The sequence below is a fragment of the Rhea americana genome, unplaced genomic scaffold (genome assembly GCF_003343005.1).
Source record: "Rhea americana isolate MKP2758 unplaced genomic scaffold, rheAme1 scaffold_124, whole genome shotgun sequence".
In the NCBI taxonomy this organism is placed as follows: domain Eukaryota; kingdom Metazoa; phylum Chordata; class Aves; order Rheiformes; family Rheidae; genus Rhea; species Rhea americana.
This window is the reverse complement of record NW_028185306.1, coordinates 1,991,521-2,018,083: the sequence shown is the minus strand read 5'-3', so window position 1 is coordinate 2,018,083 and position 26,563 is coordinate 1,991,521. Positions and strand designations below refer to the sequence as shown.

The 26,563-nt window shown below is 34.0% G+C and overlaps 1 protein-coding gene across 1 annotated transcript in view; it reads left to right on the top strand.

Annotated features, from left to right (window-relative positions):
• Positions 1–26,563, top strand: part of PSMD14 (proteasome 26S subunit, non-ATPase 14) — a 43,253-nt gene that overhangs the window by 12,443 nt on the left and 4,247 nt on the right. Inside the window, exons 3-9 of the mRNA XM_085325876.1 lie at positions 4,598–4,669; positions 4,998–5,117; positions 6,231–6,301; positions 7,264–7,414; positions 20,585–20,692; positions 24,164–24,238; positions 26,424–26,549. Of these exons, the coding sequence (XP_085182002.1) occupies positions 4,598–4,669; positions 4,998–5,117; positions 6,231–6,301; positions 7,264–7,414; positions 20,585–20,692; positions 24,164–24,238; positions 26,424–26,549 (723 nt within the window). The remainder of the gene's footprint in view (positions 1–4,597; positions 4,670–4,997; positions 5,118–6,230; positions 6,302–7,263; positions 7,415–20,584; positions 20,693–24,163; positions 24,239–26,423; positions 26,550–26,563) is intronic.

The following is a 26,563-nucleotide window of genomic DNA, read 5'->3' as shown; positions in this document are numbered from 1 at the left end:
AATAGTTTACATGCAGCTTGTTTTTCACACTAGTTGTTTAATACTCACAAAATTAAACTATTAAAAGGTTCTTTCTTACCTTACTGGGAAAGAAATAAACACTATAGCGGTCAGTATTCACCTGTGTGTCCTCTGTGTTYGTTTTTAAATTATCCTGGTTGCAAAGGGGGATGTGGAAGATGTAATGGTTGTATCAGTTCTTCTGTTTTACACAGAAACACGTTGTTTGAAACAATAATGACAAGATTTGCTCTAGAGCACTTCAGTTCGTTGCTTTTTTATTAATGGCTGCCCTTGTAAAGTCTGTTTTCTTTGTTGAAACAGCTATGCTAGCAGATCTTTCAAAATCTTTTGTTCTATTAGTGTGACAGCAGAGCAGTAGCTAAGTTTAAATCATACAATGGAAAGTGTCTTGATTTGGAATATTTCACAGTTGCTGATATAATTAATTGAGTCTACTTTTTGTACATCTTTAAATGTTAAAGAGTACAAATAAAGAGCGGTGCTCTAAAATGACACTTTAGTTCACRTTTTATCAGCAGGTATTTTAATAACATAATAAAATTGGTTAAATAATTGATACCAGTTCACACTAAGAGAAAGGTGGGGTAATATACCTAAAAGTGTTAACAAATTTGCTAAAAGGCCTGAGTAGGTAACACTTCAAGGCGTTAGTTTTTATGCTGTTAGAATGGCAAATGCCTTTAACACTTCGTCAACAAGGGCTGCCCAAGTAAAGGGCTGATTTTTATATTGAATCATCTTTTTAACTGTCTGAAACAAAAATAGCATCTTGCATAACTTAATATTACATTTTAATCTTTTATTTGTAACTTGAATGTGATTCTTTTTCCATTACAAATATTACTGAAAATTCTAAAGCAGAAAGAAAAATAATAGATAAACTTAAGATAGCACCATTAACATTTTATCTCTTATTATTACAAATTTTACCAATTTTATTTTTAATGAAATAGGAATTCTGCCATTATATCCAAAAACAAACCAGAGTTTTGTCAGGCTTCACAAGGTGACTGGCCCTTAGGCATGTCATTTTACTCACTGATAACAGGTATAGTTGATCTAAAAGAAACATCCTTTTTCAATAAGGAACAGTATTTGACTGCATTCCCACTATCTTTGTATGGTGAGATATTTTTAAAACAGATTTTTTTTTCTTTTTAATTATAATCATTACTTTATTCAGCTTATATAGGAATGACTGGAGAAAAGAATACTCCGTGTAGTTTGTAAATCCCATCTCCTTCTAGTTCCCCGGGAAGCTATTCAATAAAGCTGTGGGCAGGAAGACGGRGGTAGCATTTGCTATTTGATTCTAAGGCAGAAGGTCTTGCACAACTCTAGAGGGTGGGAAGCTTATCTGAAYACCCTAATGAAACCAGTATTGCTAACAGATCTCTTGTTCTGTAGGTATAAAGGTTTTCCGGTTTCAGTTTCTGACACTGGTTGATTTATTTGGTCCTCTGCTTCATAAGGATGGTGCTCCTTTGTCAAAGTTGGCAGGCAGTAAAGTTTGTGAACGGTGATAATAGCGCGTGCTGCAGAGGGTCAGTATAAAATACTGAGAGAGTAGCTAGTAAAGTTTGTTTCTTCCTCTTCCTATCACAGAAGTGCATAAAATTCTGTGGAACGATGTAGCAGAAACAGGCCAAAGACATCTCAAAGTGTATAACACGTAGCTGGAGCATCTTCCATGTACTGCATAACTAGTGTACGGGGGCTGTGGCTGTTATTCCAGCGTTGTATTAGAACAGCAGCCATTTGTGGAAAAGGACRTGGTCCTAGATGCAAGAAACCTGGTTCCTATTTTCAAATGCCTGTTCAGAGGTATTTTTTTTTTCTAGATGAAATTACCTATGCCCAGGTAAGCTTTTTGAAAAATCCAAGCTTTGTTTTGTTGTCTTTATCTATTAAATCTTTAGAAGTTTTAGGTTAGGAATTTAATAAAATTTTGGAATTATAATTTGTGTAAGATGACGCGTACAAATACAGTAATTTTTCTGTTGTATTTGACAGAAAATGAGAATTAACCTATCTTCATAATATTTTTTAATTTATAGCAAAAATTTAACCTACATATGCTTTATTATCCCTTCTTATCCAAAATTTCTCAATCGATACATCACATTGACTTCAGAAGACTATTGAGAAGTTTATTTTAATCTCTATTCAAAGCAACTGTAACATGAAAATTAATACACATGGTAGTTAATACGCTGGAAGTTATAAACACAGCTGTCCAGGCACAGGGAAGAGACCTGATAAATCCTTCAGCTGAAGGAAGGGCATCCCAGGCATCAGAGAATTCATGCAAGAGATCCTATTTAAATGCCCTAATCYGTGGAGTGAACCTTGATTCAAGATCCTGATCTTTGAGAAGCCARTTTCAATCAACTGTGAACATTAATCTTTAAGAAGTCACAAAACTAGTTGTGCTAGGCTTTGTGTGCGTGTATGTGGTTCTAAAAAATAACGAACAGTGAAATCGTATGCTTACAGTGAAATAAAATCGGCAACAAATGTAGGATATGTGCATAGTGGTATCATAGCATGGGTGTAGCGGTTCTTCCTAAAGCTGTGCTAAGGTTACTGTAGTTGTACTTTTCCATTCACTTCTGATCCTCTGTGATCTAAAAGGGATAGAAAATTGGAAAAGAGGAGAACTTGATGTATGTAGAAAGGGTTTGTTGTCAGACTGATGCTTTTTTTTTTTTAAAAGTAAAAAAAATCTCTGCTTTTCTTTCAGTGATTAAGTGGAAATACAAGTCTTCATACCTTCTGAAGTGTTAAGGCTTCTACCTGGGGAAAAAAAAAGATAGTTCTAGAATAGACTTACAGTAGGCAAGATACAGTTAAGAAAATAAAACTACATATTTGTGAAGGAAAAGTATAAAATCAGAAAACGATTGGGCATTTGAGGCATCATCAGACAGACGGTTTGRTTGTAGAAAATCTGCAGTAGGTGGTTCAGTGTCCTACATCAAGTTCTGTGAAATGTTCTGATTAACTGCTCCGGAGGTTTTCATTGCAAATGTTGCAGAGTAGCTCCTCCACCGGAGCATCTCACAGTGTTGGGCTAGGGGTAGTCTGGCAAATGCTCCTTGAGGAGGAGGAATTGATTAAAGATGGACCTTTGGGAGTATATCATAGGAGGTGAACATAACCTGCCGAAAGATTGCTGATAGAGAGGGCCGTAACAGAACAACTAGCAGTGAGCAGGTGTGGTGGTGTGTGTTTGGTTTGTTTTTTAGGAGGGGGAGAACAAAATATCAAGAGGAGATGGTCATCAATATCAAAGTTAGAAATAATTGCTAAAGGTTTTAGGAAGCGGTTGTGGTTGGCAGTTACATACACGGAATCGMCTGTGTAGGTTTCGGAATGTGAAAGATGCAGTTTCAAAGCTCTGGAGCCAAAAGAGTACCAATTCATTGATACTGAAAGAAAGAACCTGAATTTTCTTACAGTCTTTAAAGCATTCTGTGGAACACTACTCTGGATAGTGTTGTTCTGTGTTCAAGACAAAGCGTATATAAAGTGAAATTATACACAAAAGGCAGTTACTATACAAATTCTTGTTTTTATCTTCTGGCTTTATGGCTCGTGTTGACAGCTGTCTTGTGTGTGTTTCCATGTCGAGGCATGTTGCACTGAAGTTGCAGAAGCAACTTTTTTCACTTTAGGTGAAAAATCAAGAATTTACTCAAAGAAGCTTTCTTATTTGTTTGCCCAGGTTTGCTTATAATTGTGGAATCWATGTTCTAAATCTACAAAATGGCATAAAGGCACCAGTGCTTTTTTTCTCCACTTTTTCTTAACATGAGCTAACTTTCTTTTCTACTCCAGAGTTGCTCTGTAGCTATTCTAAGTTGTTGTTCTACACCACTTAAGGCAGAATTAACCTTTTGTCTTTTCAGTGGGAATTTCCTGTACACAATTTGGTAATAAAGTAATGAATGTGCTGTTAATTGGGTGTAATGAGGTAAGCTGATGTGTAGCTCTGTATATAAGAGCAATATATCCCTTGCTCTTCAAGAAAGGGACATTTAAATTACTGTCTCCTGTGTTTTTCCTTTTCAACAGTACACAGAACCTGTTTCAACCAATCATTCACACCTGGGACAGTTGTGCTAATTTTTGAATAACTAGTCATAAGGCAAAGAGCAAAGTATTTTGTTCACAGCTTTTCCACCTAGGGATCGGAGGTCCGTTTTTTCTCTCACTATACCAGTGTATCTGCAAAGTGCTCCCATAGCCTTTATCTGCAAGTCTTCTTTAGCTGAAAGCTGATGAAGCAAAGGGAAATTGCTGTTTGTGTTGGTGCCAGTTAATCATGCTAGCCCAGCAGCATTTACATTCACACCACTGTAAGAAACACATAGTTAATTGGAGAACTGGCCATATCTTACAGCTGACGAATTTTAGCATTGCTGCAAGGCTGACTAATGGAAACTTCTCTGACTCTCAGCCTGTATATTTTGTAACAGGTTTGTACCCAGAACAATACTTGTTTTTTATTTGACTGATTCTGATAAGTGTAAGTAAGATGGAGAAAATAGTTATTTATTCTTTTTCATAGGGGCCACCTACAGATGCTCCTGCAGTCGATACAGCAGAGCAGGTTTATATCTCTTCTCTTGCACTGCTAAAGGTAAGTATTCTGTGCTCTCTAGAGCTGGAGATAGAACACCTGGCAAATATCCAAAGTTTATGAACTTGTTGTGTTGACTACTTAGGTGCTGATCAGATCATTTTTTTTAAATAAATCCAATACAGAGTGTGACACTCAGAATAAGAACTTTATTCTAATTATTTGTCTTATATTGCCTTGATTTTTACTATTTTATCATCATATGTTTTCCGGTCATGTTAGAAGTTGTGAATTATTAATARAACAGCAAAGACTGGAGAAGCTATCCGAAGTCAAGCTTGAAGCACCTGTTAGTTAAATGTACACTGTCATTTGGTCTCAATTCCAGATGTTGAAACATGGTCGTGCTGGTGTCCCTATGGAAGTTATGGGTCTGATGCTCGGGGAGTTTGTTGATGATTACACTGTGAGAGTGATTGATGTTTTTGCTATGCCACAGTCTGGGACGGTGAGTTCTTTGCAATTAGACCTTGATAGGTGTTTTTCCTAGTGATAAATAATTTGTAAAAGCTTTTCCGAGCTTCTCACTGATGCAATCTTAAGGTATAACCAATTAGATACAACACGAACATGTGTAATTCAGGTGTTGATATAATTAAGACAGTCTGTGCTTAGGTAATGTTTGATTATTTGAATTRAAGAGTTTCAGTAAAATTTCTAGTTCAGATAGATTTGTTCTAGCTAAGGCTAATACATAAGTATGTAGRCATGTTTTGTGTTTGTGTATGTATAAATATATTAGTATAACATCATTTGCAAGAAATATAAATTGATAACAAATTATATTGATAAAAAGAATTTTAAAGCCAAGGTATGAATTCCAAATGTAAAGGTCTGACTGGAAGTTATCATGCCCTTAATTGTGATGGTACTGTAGAAATACTTTAAACTTGTTCTCTTTGACAAATCTTACAGTGGCATATTTCTCAAATTATATTTCTGTGGTGTGGAAAAATGTCTAAATTTGAGTAGGAATATTAATGTTATCAAAATATTTTAAAGTGATGATGGTATAATTAGAAATTATGGYTATAATTTGAATGAAATACGGCTCTTAAGAAGCACAGAGCCCTTTGTAACTCCTACAGCTGCGTATCTCTGAAGTATTACCATTCTTTTAAACTGGGCTTATTCTGTGCATGTGCTGACATGGTGTGTATAATCAGTATATATAGAATCTGCAGAAAGCCAGTACAGCATGTTATTTGTCTTGAGTAAGACCTGTGGAGCTGAACTTAGTAAGAAACAACAGGCCAGAGTTTGCAGAACAAAGAGGAAGAGGAGGAAAGGATGAATCCCTATGCCTATTTAATCATGTTTACTCATAGAAGAGATTTCTTAAATAGAAATTCAAACTTTTTTTAGCATTTAAAAATCACTTTGAAATAGGTTTATAAAATTGTATTCCACATATAAGGCTGTTCTATCAATTAGTTGTAAAAGAGTCAAGTTTCCCTTTAACAAGGATGCTTATGACACTATGTTTAAACTTTGGTTTGTGAAAGGATAGTGTTACTTCATGTGCAAATACTATGATTTTTTGTGCCTTTTTCTACATCAGGGTGTCAGCGTAGAGGCAGTTGATCCTGTATTTCAAGCCAAAATGTTGGACATGCTGAAACAGACAGGAAGGTAAGTCACCCTAAAGAGAGCTGACGATAACAAATAGCTCCCTGCATGTTGTTTGGAAGAAGCAGCTAAATGTTTGCAAAACCAATAATCTAGGGGTTATTATTAATGTTTATAAAGAAATAATTGGCCCAGGAATCGTGAGACTAACATAGCATGTAATTCAATCCACCTCGTGCCTTTTAATTGTCAAGAGATTGTCRGTCATGTTAAATCTGTGTCTTTGAATATTGGGCACAAAGATGAAAATGCTGCTCTATTTAGTAAAGGCAGTTACTAGAAAGTAACTGCTTACAAGATTGATTTTTCTTTTATTAAGATACAAAATCACAAAGTCGTAGCCTTATGTGTGGCCAATTTAATGCAAAGAAAGGAAGAAATCATTTGGTAAAAGATCCTAGTATTTAAACAAAATTTTATTTCACTCCTACCTCTCAACAGTTGTCGTCTGCTTGCTCAAATTCTTTTACTGTGGGAGAAACTTCAAAATTAATGTTAGCAAAAGGCTCAGCAGCTGAACAGAACAGTGCAAATTGCTTTTTGACTGAGTTCCGAGTTCTACTGCTGCTTTAATTGATATTTAATCTTTTCCCACCATTGGTTCCCGTTGTCCATGTCTGAAATGGACTTTCTACCGTGAAAATTCAACCTTCGACGCCAAGGAGTTAAAGAGTAGATATTTACTCAAGTGCTGAAAGGGTAAAAACTCCTTCAGGGAAGGTGTGGTAACAGGGTGAAAAACTGAAAGCACAATCTACCACTGCTAATGTGCATCCCTTAATGATAGCGCTTTTTTGTCACGTTTATTCATGTCCATGCTTTCACCATATTATGGTGAGTAATTTAAATATTTCTAATAGTGCTTTTTCACAGCTCATTCTAATTTATGCCTTGTTACATTATTATTTCTTCTTGGGTTATGTGTTTTTATTGTTAAGAATCTCAGATTGTCCTCTCTGTTTCAGACCTGAGATGGTGGTTGGTTGGTATCATAGTCACCCTGGCTTTGGCTGTTGGTTGTCTGGTGTAGATATCAATACTCAGCAGAGTTTTGAAGCCTTATCAGAAAGAGCTGTGGCTGTGGTGGTGGATCCCATTCAGAGTGTAAAAGGAAAGGTACAGTGGGGTTTTGTTTTTTTTTCTTTTTGGTTTTCTTTTTAAAGCACCTCAATGGTATTTAATGTAGAGGCACTGCAAATACATATAAGTTCTTGATTTTTGGAGGCCAATTCTCCATTAAAAAAAAAATTCTCATTGTAGATCACAACATCCTTTTTCATTTATTCTGCATCTTACATCAGTAGTCCTTAAACAAGCTGGAAATCTTTGATGTTGTCAGTGTATATAACCAGTCGTTTTCTTCACTTTATATTTTGCTGTRTGGTGTCGCTGACCATTTTGGCAACTAATAATCCAAGTATACATGTTTTCAATATTACATTTTAGCCACAACATTTTAAGATTAGTTAAAAAAAGGTTTGGATAGGTTCAGCCCCTTAACGTGGATACCAATAATACATTATTTTATAAGCATTACTCATGTGCCTCTTAATATCATTTCTATTCCAAATACTTTAGACAATAAAACTTTACAAAAGACTTGATTTCAAACATTCAAATTTTTGAGAAAGGGGGCAGATGATTAAGTATGTTAAATGATTATGAAAAGAGATCAACTTGCAAAGCATATTGGGTTATAGTTGTCCTTTGTTGAAATCTCTTTTGTTCTTGTTTAGTTCTCTTTTTATTTCTTTCTAGCCCCATATGCCATTTTCCTATTTCCTGCCTCATGACAGCAGGGAGCAGCTCTATTATCACCTTCACAGAGCTGTCTGCAAATGTGAGAGGCAATTCGATTTTGCTCAACCACAGGGAGAGTGGATTAGAAAAACTACAGAACGTACAGAAATTGGCTAGGTGGTTTACTGCTTTAAAATACTGCTGAGGTGTTTTGTTTGAGCATGCACTCCCATTGTATTGTAGAATAATTATTGAAATGCGTCATAGTATATATGGATAGCATTAATGTAGATTTACAAATAYTTAAAAAATACTAATTTTCTGTGAAGCTATAGTATCATATTCCTGTGAGACAGATCATGTTAAAGCTACCAAACAACTCCACTAAGTGTTCCCTTAATTTCATWACAGAATATTTTTAAACTATAGTTGCAGTTTAAGTTGTTGGTATTTTTAAAAATATGTTCTATTTTATCAAATTTGTTTATATAACAAATATRGGCATTTAAAAATTAATAGCTTCCGACCCTTTACAAGCTATGAGACATTTCAATCAGATATACTCGTCTTAACATGTGTAAAGAGTAAAAGAATATTTTGCTAGGTTTTTTTTAATAAAAAAAAATATATGTTTGAGGGGAGTATTGTATTAATCCTTAATCCTGATTTATTTTTCTAGAACTATTTCTTTTTTCTTGTTTTTATTTTTCCACTCCAATACAAACATTGAAACAAGATTATTTTTATTTTATTAAAGTATAATTTGGAGGACTATAATATTTAATTTAGARCCTCAGTAGCTATTAAATCCATTAATGGAAAAACCTCCCAGTAAATCGTATTACTGTTATACTACACTTGCTTCCTAAGTGTCTCTTTTATTTTTGCCACTGTTTGACACAGTTTTCATCTTTGATGAGGGTCTTTGTTCTCTTTGGGAAAATTATCTTCGGCTTTTTTTTAACTTGAATATGAATAAATTTTGTGAAGTCTGGAATTTTCGTCCATCTAAAAATCTCTGTTACAACTTTTCCTACGGCATTGTTGCCAGTTCTTGATCACTGGAAACCTTGTAATGTTTGTATTTCATACATATCTAGTTGCTAGAGTCGGATGATTACATTACATTCTCAGGTTTCACATTTTAAAAAAAATTACATCTGTCGTATTTCTGGCAAGTGCATTCTTAAAACCTTAGAAACAGAAATAAACAGAATGACTTAAATTATGAGTAATACTCATAATTTATTTCTTGATTTGGGGATGAGATCAGGTATGGGGTGTTTGATTTGTGGACTTTTTTGTTCTTAGTTGGCAAGTTCACTGATACTAAAGTGTAGTTTGGCTTTAGATGAACTGTAAGAAGGAAAGATACATTAGAGCTCATGGAGATTTCTTAGGTCAGATTTACTTTGACTGCTTCATGCGCATGGCTGCCTTTAGCATGCTGTCCAGTACCTCTTACGCTTAATTCAGGCTGGCTAAGATATTATTTCAGGAAATTACCTGCTTCCTGACACTAGCAAAATAAGAAATGCTCGCAGAGGTAATTTTGTTGGCATAGCAGCCGCTGTAGTGGTGTGCTTTTGCTAGTGCTATGCGAGTCCAAGATCATTACTCATTATACCTTTTACCAGCATAACTGTCTGGCAAAAAAATTTAGTGAACATGTGGCATCAAAGATTTTAATATGGTATGTTTTGACTGAGATTAGAAGTATTTAAAAACAAAGTCCAAAATAACACATTAGCTAATTTTAAACCTGCCTCGGGGCAGGTCCGTGCCCATTTGGATTGCTGTGGCTCYTAGTCAGTGAAGCAGTAATGGCTTGTGCTCGAGAAGAAAACCTGGGGCAGAGGTTATTTTCATGTGTCAGGAAGTTGAAATGAATTCTGGTGAGGAGCCTCCAGTTTACCTTGATTAGCTAAAGCATTAAAAAGTGGTTTGCCCTGTCACTGGTGGAAGGGTAAAACTTCCCAACTTTCTTATTGTTCGCTGTCCTTATTGGGATGTTTCTGCAGTGATTCCAACCACCTACTGGGATCCAGGGATATGATTGAAATTTAAATGTGAAAATACATACAATTCTCATCAATTTAAAAAAGGGTCATTTTAGGTCTTCCTAAGACATAATATTAGTTTGTATAAGTAGTCATATAGACCTATGGATGCCAACTGCTTTGATGACGACTTCGGTACTGGGATATTACTACGTAAAAGGACACATGAAAGACAGATGAATCTAAATACTACTCTTATTACTTTACATACATGTTCTTGTACTTTTTTTCATAACTGTGTACTGTTTATTGCAATATTTAGGCTAATAATGTTCTAGCTGTCTATAAAACAAACTCAAAACAGATCAGTGAATATTAACTGAAATTTAATGTTGTCAGAATCCAGAGAGTATGAAAAGTTTTGTTTAGAGGTTTAGGTTTTTTTTAATTGATTTCAGTTCAGCATAAACAAGCTGAAGTGTGGCCAGTGGCCAATCTGACCAGTTGTTGCTTGATTTTGCACTTGCTCTTAAACCTTTCTTTTTCTCTCTGCCAATTTTCCAGTCTGTGAATATAATGCATAGTTAGAATAGTTCACAAAAGAAGTAATTTATTTAAACGATTGGAATAATGCTTAAATATTGACAATTTGTATTTATTTCTAACATGTATTTTGAAATGTTGCACAGAGAAAAAGATACCTTTGCCAAATGTTAAAAATAACAAAAATTGTTTTGAATCATACACTAGTAGCTGTTCTTCACCTCTTAAGGAAAATATAACTATAGYAAACCCACTATAACACCATAGCTTTCCCCTCCCCAAGCCTGATCTTATGTTGCACTTATATGTGTTAAGTTAAAAAAAAAAATCTGTACGATTTGTGTTCTTTAAGCATGTCTATGTTTTTTAAAGAGGCACCATTTAAAATACTTTATTTTTCTGGGAAGTAGTTCATTGGTTTCCCTTGGCTGATAATTGCTGACATAATTAATGATATAAAATTTGATGAGATATCCAAAATTGTCAAAAATCCATTTTGTATCTGAGAAAAATTTGTTCGTGCTTTGTGATATTCTGTAAGATACGTAGCAAAATCTCTTGTTCATACAGCAAAATTTCTTGTGCCTTGTACTGTAGCCTCTCTTAGTAAGGCCCTATTAAAAACAATATAGGAAAATCTATTATTTTGTGACAAAAACCTGTTTAAAAGATTATTTACTTTCCGAAGAGAAGACTTAGCTTTGTGATAACTTTTTATGAAATGTACTGTGCATATTAATCACCTCCTGCCATATAAAAATAAATATGATGAACATCTTAATAGTGTATTCAAACTGCATCCTACTACTTTCATAAAAGAGGCTTTTGCTAAGGAATTTTGTTGTTATTTTTATCTCATTAAGAAGGTGCTAGGAGAAATAAGTATTATGTTTGAGTAGACAGGTAAAATCATTACTTTTGGAAGTGATGTCAGGAAGTTATCTATTCCAACCCTGAGCACAACCTAGGGTCAATATTGAGTTTAGACCAGGTTGCTTAGGTATTTCTCCCTTTGCATCTTGAAAACCTCCAAGGATGGAGATGCTACAACCTCTTGGGGGTACCTGTTCCAATGCTTTTATTATTCCTCCAATGATATAGATATAGATACCTCTATCTATCTATCTAGAGAGAGATTTTTCCCCCTTGGATGCGGTGAGCAGCTCCTCATTTCAACGTAGGACTGTCACTTTCTGCTGCTGTGTACATTGGTAACGAACCTGGATCCATGGTCTCAGTAATCTCCTCTTACAGAATTGGAAGCTTTGATATTTCGAAGCATAGCCGAAATGTGAATTGTAGTCATCTAGAACTGCTTCATCCAGTTTCTTTTCAGTGGGAGCTGTAAATTCTTTCTTTTATTCAATTTATGAAATCTTTACATTTTTTAAAAAAGGAGTCTTAAACAGATGTGATGAGCTTTCTCATTTATTCTTTTGTATGCTTTTAAAGTGTGATAAAAAGAATTTTCTTATCGTGCTCCTAGAAGTCCCAAAGAGGGACTGTTGTACTGTTTTAGCAAATGTATGATTTGTCCTAAAATAGCAATTGTCTGGAGAGAGGGAGACATGATGTCTTTATCCTTGTACAAATGACGAACTGAGGAAAAGAGCTTCGCTGGATTGCAAGGTTGAATGTGTCCAAAGCCAAGATTGTCCCAAGGAAAGTTAAGGTCTCAAGTTCATCTCAAGCTATTGAAAGAGAAAGATTGTATCTTTAAATAGTCAGATTGCTACTTAGAAGGCTAAAGCATTCTCCAGCTATTGTAGTAGTACAGTGGCTCAAATACTTCAGAACTGTATGGTTTTCTGAAATGTTTTTAGTAATTATTCAACTAATAAGAATCAGTCTTTAAAAATGGACAGAATTTATGTAGGCATAAATTGCCTAAATGCCTAAATATGTATAGCTCATACGGTTGAACTTTGTTCATGTGCTGAATAAGGTGTTTGTGGTGATCTCTTCAATAACACACTTTAGTCCATTTTTCTTCTCATTGGGATGTTTGTCTTACCTGTAGTTTCAGATCTCAACCTATGTGTAATTTGGTTATGTGTATGAGGTGCATACCTGATTTCAATTTTTAACTCTTTAGAGCAATAGATGATCTTTTTGTTCAGTACTAAACATAGGATTAGGGTTCTTTTTTTAAATAGTGTTTGTGTCTTCTGCTGCTTTTATGTTCTAGTTTGGATTAAGTTCTTTTATACCCATACTATCCCATCCTGGTGTTATATGGGGAAAAGGCAGATGAACTGCTTTTCTGAGACAATTTTTGTGTTGTAAATCCTCCAAACTCATCAAGTCAAATATGTATGTTAATGGTTTGGCAATTACTTGGTAGTCTGTAAGACTAAGCCAAAAAAAGTCAGAGAATTATCAGCAGCTCCTCTAAATGTTGGAGTTATCAGCTACCCTCAAGACTTTTCTTCAGGCGAACACAAAGCTTAGTACACTAGTTCTCTGAAAGGTTGCATGCTTTCAGACCTCCACTCTTTTATCAGGCAACTATAATATTCCCTTTGTTCTTATCCTTTTTTCACTTTTGTTTTGATTAATCATGTGGTTAAAAGGGAGACTGTGACTGTTTTTTAAATAGGCAGAAAAAAAACAATCCTTTAAAATCTCTCATATGTGGGGGAGACTAGTGTAATGTCAGAAATTTGAAATTGAAAATGGTCCATTAAAGAATTAAATTTTGTGAAGGCTTTTAAGTGGATTGGACTTAACAAGACTTTTTTGTCCACATATATAACTCTCTTCCCAGTTCATGTGTTTGTCTTCATAATCTTTACCTTAGTGTATCTTCCCCAGGCACAGGTGAATTCAGCAGTCATTAAGGTACAGCCTGGAAGTATTAGTTAAAAACAACTAAGCAAAACAATAAATTGACAATGTTGTCGGTAGTGCATTGGAAACATAGCTATTTGCTGCAAATTATTCTGCATGTAATATTTTATAATAAATAGCTGGGGGGGTTAAGCATAATATTAATCACTTTATGTCAAGAGTTTTTATACATGGAGCTGCTTTTGTTACAATTGGACTTTTAAACACTTTTTTCTCTTGTAAAGGAAAACTTACAGTGTACAATTTTGGTATTTAAGGACAGGAATTTTGTCTTTCTGTATATTTTGTAAAATACCTAGTGCATTTAGCTACTCTTAAGGTGGGCATAATAACTTTCATCTTTCCATTGGAATCTTGAATCATTCATGGTCATATATTAATAATTTTGCTGTTGTACTGGACAATTTTCGGTAACAGCAAGTAGAGATATACTTTGAGAGCTTGTTTGAACCTAAAATATAGCTATACAAAGTAAAGCAGAATACTATGATGCAAGCTCATTGACACAATAGTTACCCAATAAATTCACTTTAAAAGTTATTTTCTCTTTTTTGGTCTTGTGTTTGGATTCTGAGGTAAAGTGGAAGAAAAAGATAGCTGAGAAATAAATTGAGAATTTATTCAAGATTTAGTACTGCTTTTTTCCTTTTTATTATCACAACTTCTTTTGTCAAGATAATAAATCATCAGAAAAATATAGTATGCTTTTGCAATGTGATTTTAGCATTTAATTGCCAAAATTTGATGAGGAGGAGGAGTCTTCCATTTATTCCTTAAAAAAAAAAAAATCCAGTGAAGTTACAGCTGTCTGAATTAACTCTAATTTCTTTTGGAAGTGGAAGTAATTGATTTTGCATATTCATCAGTCACTAAATCAACAGGAATGTCAGCTGAGACACTATCCTGTGATATCAACAGCAGATATTTTTGGCTCGGGTGAGATTACCAGTTTCATATAGTGGGTAGGCAAATAACTACCAAATATCTGTTGAACTAGACTGTTTCTCAGTATAGTCTGAGCAGTGCGTTTGGTGCCACAACCTATGTATCAAGAGCTGAAACATCCTAATTTCATCTAGGCAAGAACTGAGTCTCAAACCGAGTCTGATTCGAAGAATAAGGTGGTAGATATGTTTGTGTGGGTTTTGATTACTGTTGAATCAATAACAAATGATACTTTTTTCCTGAAGAGCTGCATTTCTAGGAGATCAGTTACCTCTGCACACTAGGTCTCTGTGTTCATGTGTGCATTTCAGTTCAGAATGTGTCTTTGCTAAACCTAGACATAAGCTGCAAAGTATTGAACTGCTTTAGTTTTATCACTGTACTGTTTTGCTGCATTTTTCTTTGAAAGACAGCAATTTTTTTAGGGTAGTTGCACATATACAGAATAATATTATTTGCGTATTTTACTTTTCAAATTTTTTAATGGGATGCCAAAACTGTTAATATCAGTGTTGATGTTCTAAAATTTGTTACACAACCTCCTTTGAATTTGCTGTGACTAAATTAAGCAATGAATGTTTACATACTAAGCCATTTGCATAGGTTACTTCAGTTCATTCCCTTCTTCAAAACAAAAAAAGTTCCAAGACGACTTTTCAAAAAAGTATTAAATGTTTAATTTCCTTTTGCCATGGTGGATGTAGAATAGTCCATTTATCTTCATTAAGGCATATGGCTTTAAAACTTGTGGCTTTGCTGCTTGGAGTTATGGATGCATGCCCTCACTTGTCAAGATAAATGTATTATACTGTAGTTCTCTCTCCTTCTAGTATGGATATTCAAGTTGTACAGCAGCTTTGACCACAAGTAAGCAATTCTCTAAGGATAAAGAAGGAAAATGCACATACTCCTAGGAATCTCTTTTCCAGAGCTAAAATTGACATTTTATAAATAATTTCCATGTTGCAAACTTCAGCCTCACAATCACAGCAATTCAGTGATATGCATTTGGCATCAGTCAGTTTCAGTTCTTAGTGCTTTTCATTGGAAATGGCATAAAAAGTAAGATTTCTCTGAATTTTTTATGCTGTGGGCTTACAGGGGACAGAAGATGTTCTTCACTTGTGGTTGTCTAACAGTGCATGGCAGCATAAATAACGAAATGGTCATAAACCCTTGCTGCACTTCTGAGGTCACATGTTCCATTTCATTTTTAAAGAATCTGGAAGCAAACTAAGCAGTTGATAACAGGTCAGTTGCAGGTGATAAAAGATGTTTTAGATGGGACATTACTTCTTTTTCCACACCTGGCATAACCGCATTATATCTTTTGCAGAGTTTCCTTTAGCACTGATATGTTTGTTCATAAACATATGGCATAAACAATACGTTGATATTTGAATTGCAAGGACACGATACTTTTTTAAAGATAGCTTCCATATGTCATAGATTCTTCACTGAAAAATTATTGATGTTGGAAAAAAAAATTTTTAAAGGCTGACTTATTGCTAACYGAACTATATCATTAAGATACAGTATACTTTGCAAAACAAATGCGTTTCTSTAAGTATTGTTTGCAGAATTGTTAGTGTAGGGATCTGATAGAATCAAGTGTGTAATTTATTTTTATTTTATTTTTTTTTTACAAAGCAAATGTATGAAGACTGCTTTGATAAAATGGTAACATGTGGCACTTACACTGTCAGAAGAAAATAAAATAAGTCCTACTATTAAATAGCATAAACTTTAATCAAGGCCTTTTTTTTTTAGTAATTATGTGCAGATTATGTAAGACCAGATTTTCGTMTAGTTACCAATTCAGGAGTCCAGCATTTGATTGGATGGTGAATAACTATGAATCATAATAATTATAGCTATGCTCAAATTTTCAAATTACGCTATTGAAAATAATTGTAGATTTTGTTTCTACAGATTCATTATGCAGGCTCTGTTGTGGATTGTTGACCCCAGGGAAATGCTTAAGAAATGCTGTATAGTTATTGTTTTTTTAGATTATTATGCTTTTTGAAGCTAAGACAGATGTACAAAAAGATGCAGTTTTTATTTTGTATTGGCAGCTTCCAAATATTTAGTATCTATTTCCAAGAGCTGCAATTAGTAAAGCATCCATGGTACTGAAATCCACACATCCCACAAGCTAATTATATTTGCAAGGTCAGATTGAATACATATTTTCAGAAAAATAAAGGGTTATATAAATGTGTCTTCTACTTGGCTGTTATATCACAGTTTGTTGATCTGGAGTATAATGTGTACAATTCACAAATTTGTCTGATAACAGAAAGTGGTGTGTGATTGTGTTTATTTTACTAACCAGTATATTCACAGCAATCACTTCCAAATATCTCTCCAGTAAAGATGTGTTAATTACAAAACAGACAAGGTCTTCTATTATATTAAAGCTACTAACAAGAAGACAGCAGGAATCACACATGTAAATAGCATCATCAACCCCTATTTTAGTCCTCTGTTTTGATCTGTGAGTTGCGCATAGACCAAAGGTGCTATTAAAGACTCAGTATATGAAATAGGCAGCATTATATGAACAAAATTTATTCAACAAGAAAACAGACCTTTAACATGAATTTAACAAGCCTGAGAAATTATAAACTCTCATATGCTGCAGATTTCATGCAGTGATAATAAACAAAAAAGGAAAGTAAGAGGTTTCCTTAAGCTAGCCAAACTGCTAATGGTTTTGTTATAAGCTGTCTGCTGTTGAAATGACCTCTGAAAAGTCTGAAGACATTTGTACTAGGAAAAATTAAATGGTCAGAGTGGTGAAAGAGTTGTACTGTGGAAGTGCATTTTTTAAAAAATGCCTACCTTTGTAATCTGGAAAATATCCTRCTACCATAGACCTTCATTTAACTTTCATATGCCTTTAGAGAAAAGGTGATGAAGTCTGGAAACTGTAGTTTTTGCTAAGACAATGTAAGATATGTAAGACARTTGAAATGCAATGAAAACTTAAATTCTTGGATGAGAAATACTGATGTCTTAGAAAATCTAAATAATTGAGCATTTTTGCTCTAGTTTTAACTAAATCCTTCGAGGTTCTTTGTTCAAATTACTGTGTCTAAAGTTTCCGTTACAAAATACAGAGTGACCATGTTGCTGCTATCCGATTGCATAGTGCTGTACTTCAAAACACACAAACCCTAGAGAAGAGATTTCAGCTTGTAGACACCTCCAAGTGCTCACCAGGGCTTTTTTCTTGAGTCTTACTGTGGCATAATTAACACCTAGTTCACCCATTGCTCATTAGTACACTGGACATTAATGAGTCTATTTATTTTGATATGATCCTCTAAAGGAGGAACTGATTTGTTCTCACTCTGTAAAAAGCAATTATATTTCATAGAAATGAATATGTAGGATATATTGYTGTATTTATGCTTTATTGCGTATTAGATCTAAATTTAGCTTCCAGGTTGTTGAGCATGTTAGTTTCTTTAAGATGGTTGCTATAGTGATAGCAGTGAATTCCTTTAATCTTAGTGTAGTTAAAGTATTTAGTTACCATTGGTTGTTATAGTGCAACTAAGAAGAAAAATATCATTCAGATGCATACTTTTTGTATCCTTTTGAGATGGTAAAATTGCAATTTTATGCTTTTTAAATAATTAATAATTGTGATTTTAATATTTCATAGCATCTTCTGTTAGATTGCTGTTTGTTCAACTTAAGAAATATTTGTATTTAACTTCTCCAGGAAGACAGACAGACCTGACTGTCTTCCTTGCACGCAGGTAGTGTCTGGAACATACAAAAACTGCTTCTGGGCAGAATGTAGAGGCTAAATCAATATTCAGAATCATTCTAAAATATTTTTAGCAACTAATTCTCTGAGAGGTATTACTGTGAAATTCATCTAAACGTAACTGTGAGAACACAAATCAAAATATATTATCAAAAACCATGTTTAATGTGTTCAGTCATTTTAGGGTTTTTTTTCTGCTTTTTATTTTAGCTAGCTCAGGTATTAAAACAAATCCTTTCTTGCAAATGCCATTCGTTCTTGGATAAGCTAAACATTATCTAGGAAAGCTGTCATTTAAACTCAAACCTAGGAGCATGGCCGTTAGTAAGTTAAGTTATGATGAAGCTTCTTGTGGTTATGGTACACTGCCAAGCTAATGTTTCTTGCTCCACGGGGTAAATTTTTATTTGCTTGATTTTCTTTCCCATCCTCACCATCTAGGTAGTCTCTGGAGACCTGTAGTGTGGAATTTTTTTTTGCTTTGCTTGACTTTTTAATTTATACTGTCTGTTTGTTATGGTTGGGCATTTGCAGGTGTTAATAAATTAGAGCATCTGGTTCAAATGGAACATTGATAAGAGATATGTATAAAAGCTTGTCATAAATGTTTTGAGATAAAGAAAAATCTGATGATGGTAAAGGAAGAATTACAATTATTTTATGTTACRACCCTGAAAATACAGATATGCAGAAATTATTTAAGATTTTTTCTGAGAATTAAGTTCTTTTTAATGCAATTCCCTTTTTGTAATGTTAATATAAGATGTTACATCTATACTTCTGCATATTAAATCCAAAATGTGTTTTGTTTTCTATTATTGTTCAGTATGAATTCATCACTGTTATCTGAATTTAATTGGGTTGTAACCTAATATTTTAWTAAAAGAGAAGAATTTTCAGTGTTTCCTGCATGCTGTTTTAAGACAGGAGGTACCACAYGGGTCTGGCGCATGTGAGCAGAGCAGCCACCCAGTAGGCCTGCTGGTATTCAGTCACTCAGCATGACTGAAGCAGTGGGGTCCAAAAAGAAAATACAACAGGTGATGAGTTATTAGGCTTTTTCAGTTTACAGTTTGATTAAATATTTATTTTATTATTAATACTTGCTAAGTAATTTTACTGTTCCATGAATGATCTCAGTACTTGTATTGTGATCCTAATAAATTGAATATGCATTAGTTATTAATATTTGTGTAAATTGAGAGGAAAATATTAGAACAAGGAGGGAAACACAATGTCGCTTTATTTGCAGATTGTTTCTGTAATGGACAGCGGTTGATTCCTTACTTGTTCAAGTCTCGAAATATCAAAGCAATTGTTACAAATTTACCTCTTGTTGCCCAACACATAGTATGGGGAGAAAGACAATAAAAAAAGATCGTAAAAAAAGCTACTAAAATGAGATTCAAACCATTTAGTATAATGAACTTGTCTGTGTAAGTTTGGAGAGCTATTCAAGCTGTCTGCAAGGTGCACTTGCAAGTAGTTCTGTGGATGTGCGAGTCTGTCTGTCCAGGTCCAGTTAAAAGACTGGAGCCTAAATGAGAAAGGTTATCTGTAGTTAAGGTCAGTAATGACGGCTTCCTGCTAAGGGTGGTTTTGAGGGCAATGTTGATATGGTCTCAGTTCTATCTCACCTCACCCAGGTGTTGGATGGGTGATTATTTTTATTGTATGGGGCCATGAAACACTATTTCCAAAGATTTTTTGTCGACAAATGCAGCACAGGATTTACAAAAAAATGATGGTTTTGCTGTTTTATTTGCAGTTAAATAGCACTGAATACTACCTACTGTGTACCTTTAAATGATAAATGACCTTGGTTTTCTTTTACTCTATTCTTTACTCCTGAGCATGACACTGACAAGGACTTTTTAATCCATCAGACAGTTTATAGACCCTTTCATAGTCACAAGAAGTAAAAAGCATCTGACTAGAAGGGAATACATGGGGCAAGTTCCTTGCTGGCTATAATTTTGTTGTCATTTCAAGTATTGTGGTAGTATAATTGATGTGACAGGACTGGGCTTTAGACTCAGTCCCTTAGCTTGTGCTCACTTTCAGTTTTAGTCTCTCTCTGCCATTCATTTTGATTAGATAAAATTTAGTTGACAAACATATGCATACCTTTGAAGCCTGTAGTAAATGTAGTTAAAAATTCAATGTTATATCATAATACCATGTATATAAAACTTAAAGCTCCATGGGAAAAAAAGTAATAAATGTTGTCACCTTACAATCCAAGGTAGTGTAGTGTGCTGATAGCATAGCCACAGGAGGCTCTGTTTATATTAATATTATAATTAAATGATTTTCTGGATAAAGGCCAAAAACAGATGAGTTGATTGTGCCTTGTCCACTATTGCTTGGCACTATTWCTTGCATTTTCTAAAAAGAATTGACTTGACATCTTGGTTTTTACAGGTTGTTATTGATGCCTTCAGATTGATCAATGCTAATATGATGGTCTTGGGACATGAACCAAGACAAACAACTTCAAATCTGGGTCATTTAAACAAGCCATCTATTCAGGTAAACCCAGCATGGGTAGTATRTGTAAATTTCAAGATTTATTCAGCAGTTCTGGGGAAAGGTACCTCCAAGCAGTAAGTTACAAATTGTTTGTTGTTCTCTCTGTAACATTTTATGCATGCATTTGAAATTGGTGTGATTCATCAACAGTTATGTATGTGAAGAGTTTAAATTTGAGCCCTAAGTTAGATAAGTGTGAATGCATATTTAAGTGTATACTGTAAAGGTTAAAGTACAGATTTATGGAAATAAAAACTTTTAAAAGTGACAATTGATTCATACCACGTGATACAAGATAGGTGAAAGAGTATTCCTTTTCAGTGTGACTGTTTTTTATTTTTTTTAAGTGCTTCTATTAACATGTCTCAGCTTTCCTAAAGATRAATTATTGTAAAGCAAATCAAGGAAAAGGTACTTTTATCATTAACAATCTTGTCTCTTTATACTTTTATAGCTTCTGGCTTAAGTAATTTAGATTTAACCTTCTGCTGTGTTTTAAATAGTTCGTCTCCAATTTTGATAGTAAGAGCACAACAATTTGCTGAAAAAATGGTGGAGTAGGAGGTCCGATGGATCRATAGGACATTTAATTGACTGTTTCATCTCTAATCTTATTTCCTTTCAGTACGTTGTCCAATACCACTTTGCAGGCATTTGTAAAACTGAACATTTAAGTTTGGTTTCTGAAATTGACTGTTTAACTACTAAGGCAAAAATGTTAGTCTCCACTGAAGCAAACATTTCTTTCAAGAATACCTTTTGTTCTGAAGCAAGTGCCCCAGGAGCAATTAATGCTTTTGTCTGTATCATTCTTCTACCTCAGTGTGTCCCTCTGCTTTTTTCCCCTCTGGAAAACTTTCTTTTTTTTTTTTTTTTTCTTTAACTTAAGACATCTGTACTAGCAGCCGTGAAACTGTATTGCTTCTCTTATGATCCGTTACTTGAACAGTAAAAGTAATATTTGCTAGACAAGCATCCAAGAAAAAGACTAGCCATATAGAACTGAAAATAGGGGGTAAACTTCTGCTGTGAGACCTATCCTTTGAGAGTTACTACATCACCATACCCATATCTTGCAAAACATCAGTTGCTTTTTGTTACGTATATGTTGAAACCCCTTATTTATAAAGACACTTAGCAAAAATTTTCAGACACACGAAACAGTGTCTGCTTGAAAAGATTGGTGTGGTTTGCTTTTGATTCTTGCATCAGTGAAAGCTGCAAAGTATAATGAGTATGAAATAACCAGCTAATACTCTTGATTGGATAGAGGCAAGCCCATGCTTGCAGTGCATTTCAGAAGACTGTACTGCTGGGCTTATCTGGACCACATGTAATGACCTCCCTTTTAAGCCCCTGTAGAATGGGTCAAGCTCAGTGCTGTGATTTTTTTCTTTTCTTTTTTTTTTTTTTTTTTTTGGGGGGGGAAGGGTGTTTAAACTATATGCTAGATATCGCTGCTGAATTTAAAACTCTGTCACTACAGCACAGCATATTCTGGCCAAAGGAGTTTGAGGTTTTTTGTTGTTTGGATATTTTTTATTTGTGTTGCTGTTTTTTTTGCAAGTTGGCACTGAGCAGTTGCAAATCTCACTGTTATACAGAAAATCATAGTTCAAAATGATACTCTATTCTTAAGATCAGTTTTTTTCTGCAAGGAATCAGTGTAGTTTTGCTTTTATTCTAAAGTCATGAGTAAAATTCTGACCCAGTTGAGGTCAGTAGCAAACTCAATGTTGGTTTCAACTGGGCTAAAATTTCCATTTCCTTATTTCACAGTGGTTTTAAGATATTCTTTAACATCTCAGAGATAAGAAGAGTGTGTAGCTTGACTTCATTCTGGATTTCTTTTTATTTTCCTTTATCAGCAGTTCTTTCGCTTGCTCTTTCTGTATCCAATTTGTAATGCATGCTGAAATTATGATCTACATTTGAAACAAAACACTTCAAAGAATAAGATTTGCTTTAAATGTAGAGCAACTGTTTATTTTATAGGTTTATAGGTCAATTTGGTCTGTTCTAGAGGTAAAACTGCAGTTCAGATTTGAAACAGAATGGTTGTCTACCTTTTACATTTGTCTACTCTTTTAAAGAGTGATTTTGGAGGAGGAGAGGGAAGAGAGAGGAGACAAGTGGGCAAGATCAGTTTGTCAAATATTCAAAAACTCCATTAATATTTACAACTGAGTTTTTTTAAATACTCTTAGACAATAACCTTGAGCAGAATAAGAAAATTTGAATTTTCATATTGAAAGCTACTATTGAAACTACTTACTACATGTAACTTCAGCCATAAATTACTTTATTGATATTAAAGTTATATTTTACAACTTTATTATAATCAGTGGCACAAGTAATGATTATACATGTAACTGTTGGTTCTTATAAATGTAACTAAGTATTTTTGTAGCTTTGTATATGAGTGTTCACAAAAGAAATCTGTTTAAAATGTATGTATGAGAACATTTTCAGCTTTCATAAAGATAATTTTAGAATGCTGAAATATTAAGTTGCAGAAGATGCAAATACACGTTCACTCTGGATGGCTCTACAGAATATATTTAAACATAAATAGGTGGCATGATTGAAATGTAGAAAATATTTACCAGTAATTATACATACTTTAAGCATGACTTATCATAGTTGAAGAAACATATCTCATATTTCTAAATATATACTTTGAAATGTAGAATTTTTTTTGAAAACAGACTTTAGTGATGAGCGTTTCATAGAATTTTCTTAAAACAAAAACCTCTGAATCTTGATCCAACTCATACTTAAATCACAAATTTTGTAAGTAAATTTTTGTGTAATGCAGCTACAGSAGTAATATGTGCATAAAGGTGTCACTTACTGAGACACTAATCTAAATGATCAGACCGTGATATAAGAGTTTAAGGACAAATCTGCAAAGAGCATAATTATAATGAGAAAGATTTTTGCATTTAAAGTAATAATAACTAAAGGATTTAAATATGCACTGTGAACTTGATGCACATAGTCTAACTTATAGTTGAAATGTTTCATCACCATTTCAGCTATTCTCATTGCATTATAGCTCAGAATATAAACTTAGAACSGTTGACAGTGGCTGTAAATAAATAGCCAGCATTCTTTTATTTGTATTAAATATCAGGCTCTTACAGTTTAAAGGGATACCCAAATTTATTGAAAGAAGAAAGATTTGAGAGAAATGTATTTATGTACTGGACAAAAGTTTACAACTGGTTATCATTTTTTCCTGTGATGGTTGTTACTATGTGCAAGAGCCTTTTTTTCAGAAGTAGAAAGTATGACTGTTAGTTCACAAACATTAGAGAGAATTAGGAGAAGGTGTATTGACTTGATATGTACCTATAGTGTTTTTAAGCGTATTTGAAGATGGCTGTCTTTAAATGAACTCTTCCTTGTAGTATTGCTTTATTTCAATGGTGGGTAATTTTTATGCAAGTTTCCACATGAATCTTACAGGCACTAATTCATGGACTAAACAGACATTACTATTCCATCACTATCAACTACAGGAAGAATGAACTAGAACAGAAGGTAACTATTTTAGTTTTTATTCAGACTACAAAAACCAYTATATTACTAATTAAGGGTTTTGGCAATATTGTGATTTTAATTGTTAATACTTTCAKTAGACATTTTAACTCTTCTGGAGTAGATGGCACTTCCAGAAGGCACTTGCATGTATAGTGGTGATGACAAAACCTCCCCAAAACACATTCTAATAATCATATAAGTATTTTGTCAGCATTTTCATCCAAATGTTTTATGAAATTTGTTGTTCTTAGAAATGGTTGTACAGTGCTGGAAAGTCCTCATGCTGAGAACACTTAATAGATTTTTTGCAAAGTTTTGATTCTCAGTGATGCAGCTGAAAGCCACACTACCTGTGTTAGGTTTGCAGTTACAGACTGTAATTCCTGAAGCTGAAAGACTGTATTTCYCAAAATGGAAGTGCGTAACAAAGGCATCTCAGGTTTTTGTTGGTGATAATCATTGACTTATTTCAACAAAGGGCTTCCATGTGGTATGAATGAAGATCCCCAAGATTTTATCTACTCAGAAAGTAGTGATGTTCTACTTAATTTTGTACATTTACAGAAAAAATACTGTTCACTGAGTGCTACTTTTAATATCAAATTTCATACTTCAAGTAAAATCCTCTAGCTTTAAAATCTCAACCAAACAAACAAAAATAAAATAAAAATAAAGCTTATTTATAATCTAGTGAAGGTAAGGCTTGAAAAACCAGATTCTGCTCTCAGTTATGCCTGTGCGTGCGCATGGCTTCATTACAGTTACAAGTTGATCTCACAGTTGGAACTCATGATGCACAGGTCAGAATAGTTTTCTCACTTAACTTTGACTTCTAGGGAGCTAGAAGTAACAGAAAAAAAAGCAACTTTGAATCATGGAAGAATATATATGCAGATCAGGAAGTTGAAAACAATTTGTGAAATTCATAACTGTTTTTAGGACAGAATCGCACTCTCAAGACCTCAGTGTTCCTCAGGAAGGTTTGCTAATCTGTATGTGAGAACTGATTCAACAAAACCAGCTACCTCAGGTGATGCTTATGAAGCTTCCAGAGGTTGTTTCCATTAAAACACAGTAGTTTGGCCAGTCCGATCCTTTCTGAAGTTCCAAGTGCGTATTTGGTTTAATGGCTTTACATTATCTACRTGATTACTGTTGGAAGACACTGAATAATTATGACTAAGTTGTAAGAACTTGAATCTGTGAGGCAGCAAATATCTCCACAAATCTCTGATAAAGCARATTCGTTATTTCAAAAACTCGTCATGTGGTGGTCTGTTAATTCCATTTATAATAAGAAGAGTACTTGTTTCATGACCTTCATAGATGAGGAGGCTATCACACAAAACTGTAATTCAAAATTTGTATAACTTAGGACTGTAGCCTGTGTCACTTGGCTACAGTGGACTGTGTGTTGCTGAGATCTTGCTAATATAAATTGTGTGACAAAAACTTTTGACTTGATTCATGTGTTTTAAAGCCATGTTTTGGAGGGAGAAGTATATAGAATGAAAAACTCACTTTTATTCAAGAAATATAAATTGCAGGGTTCTCAAAGACTTCTGTAGTAAATATTTACAAATTGGAGGCACACTGAAACTGCAGAAAGAATCTTCCCTACAGCCCTTGTGTTGTTTTTAGGGCCGTTTGTTTTGTCAGACAAACACAAGTCTTGTTTTGTTTGCTATAGAAGTTCACCTCACAATTTTAATAGCTGCTTGCGTATAGTACAGGTTCATCAGTGAAGCCTAGTATCTTSCTTGTGTGTTTAATCAAAACATTACAGTATTTCTCATGTTTGACAGAGGCCAGAAGCTCAACWATAGTCTATTTGACAGCTAGAATATTCACCTTTCTGTTATTTGTTTTACAGTGCTATTGTGCTTTCTCAACCTACAGCAGAAATACAAAAATGGAAGCAAAACCTAAGTATTCTTGTCAAAGTAAATTAACCCTGGTTTCTATGCCTCATTTTCATATTCAGGTCTCAAAGTTTGATCTTAACTTACAGAAAAATCTATGGTCTGCTCTAAAAGAATATTTGATATTTATGTGCCGTACTTAAACGTTGCAAGTTCAGTAATTTTTCATTACGTTCCTGCTTCTATGTATTTTCTGTCAAACATCTTCATGGTATTATGAATGTATTTTATGATGTACTTTTTAAGCAGTTTTTATTTTGCAGATGTTGCTAAACTTGCATAAGAAGAGTTGGATGGAAGGTTTGACACTTCAGGACTACAGTGAACATTGCAAACTGAATGAAACAGTAGTGAAAGAGATGTTGGAATTAGCGAAGAATTATAACAAGGTACTCATATTCCR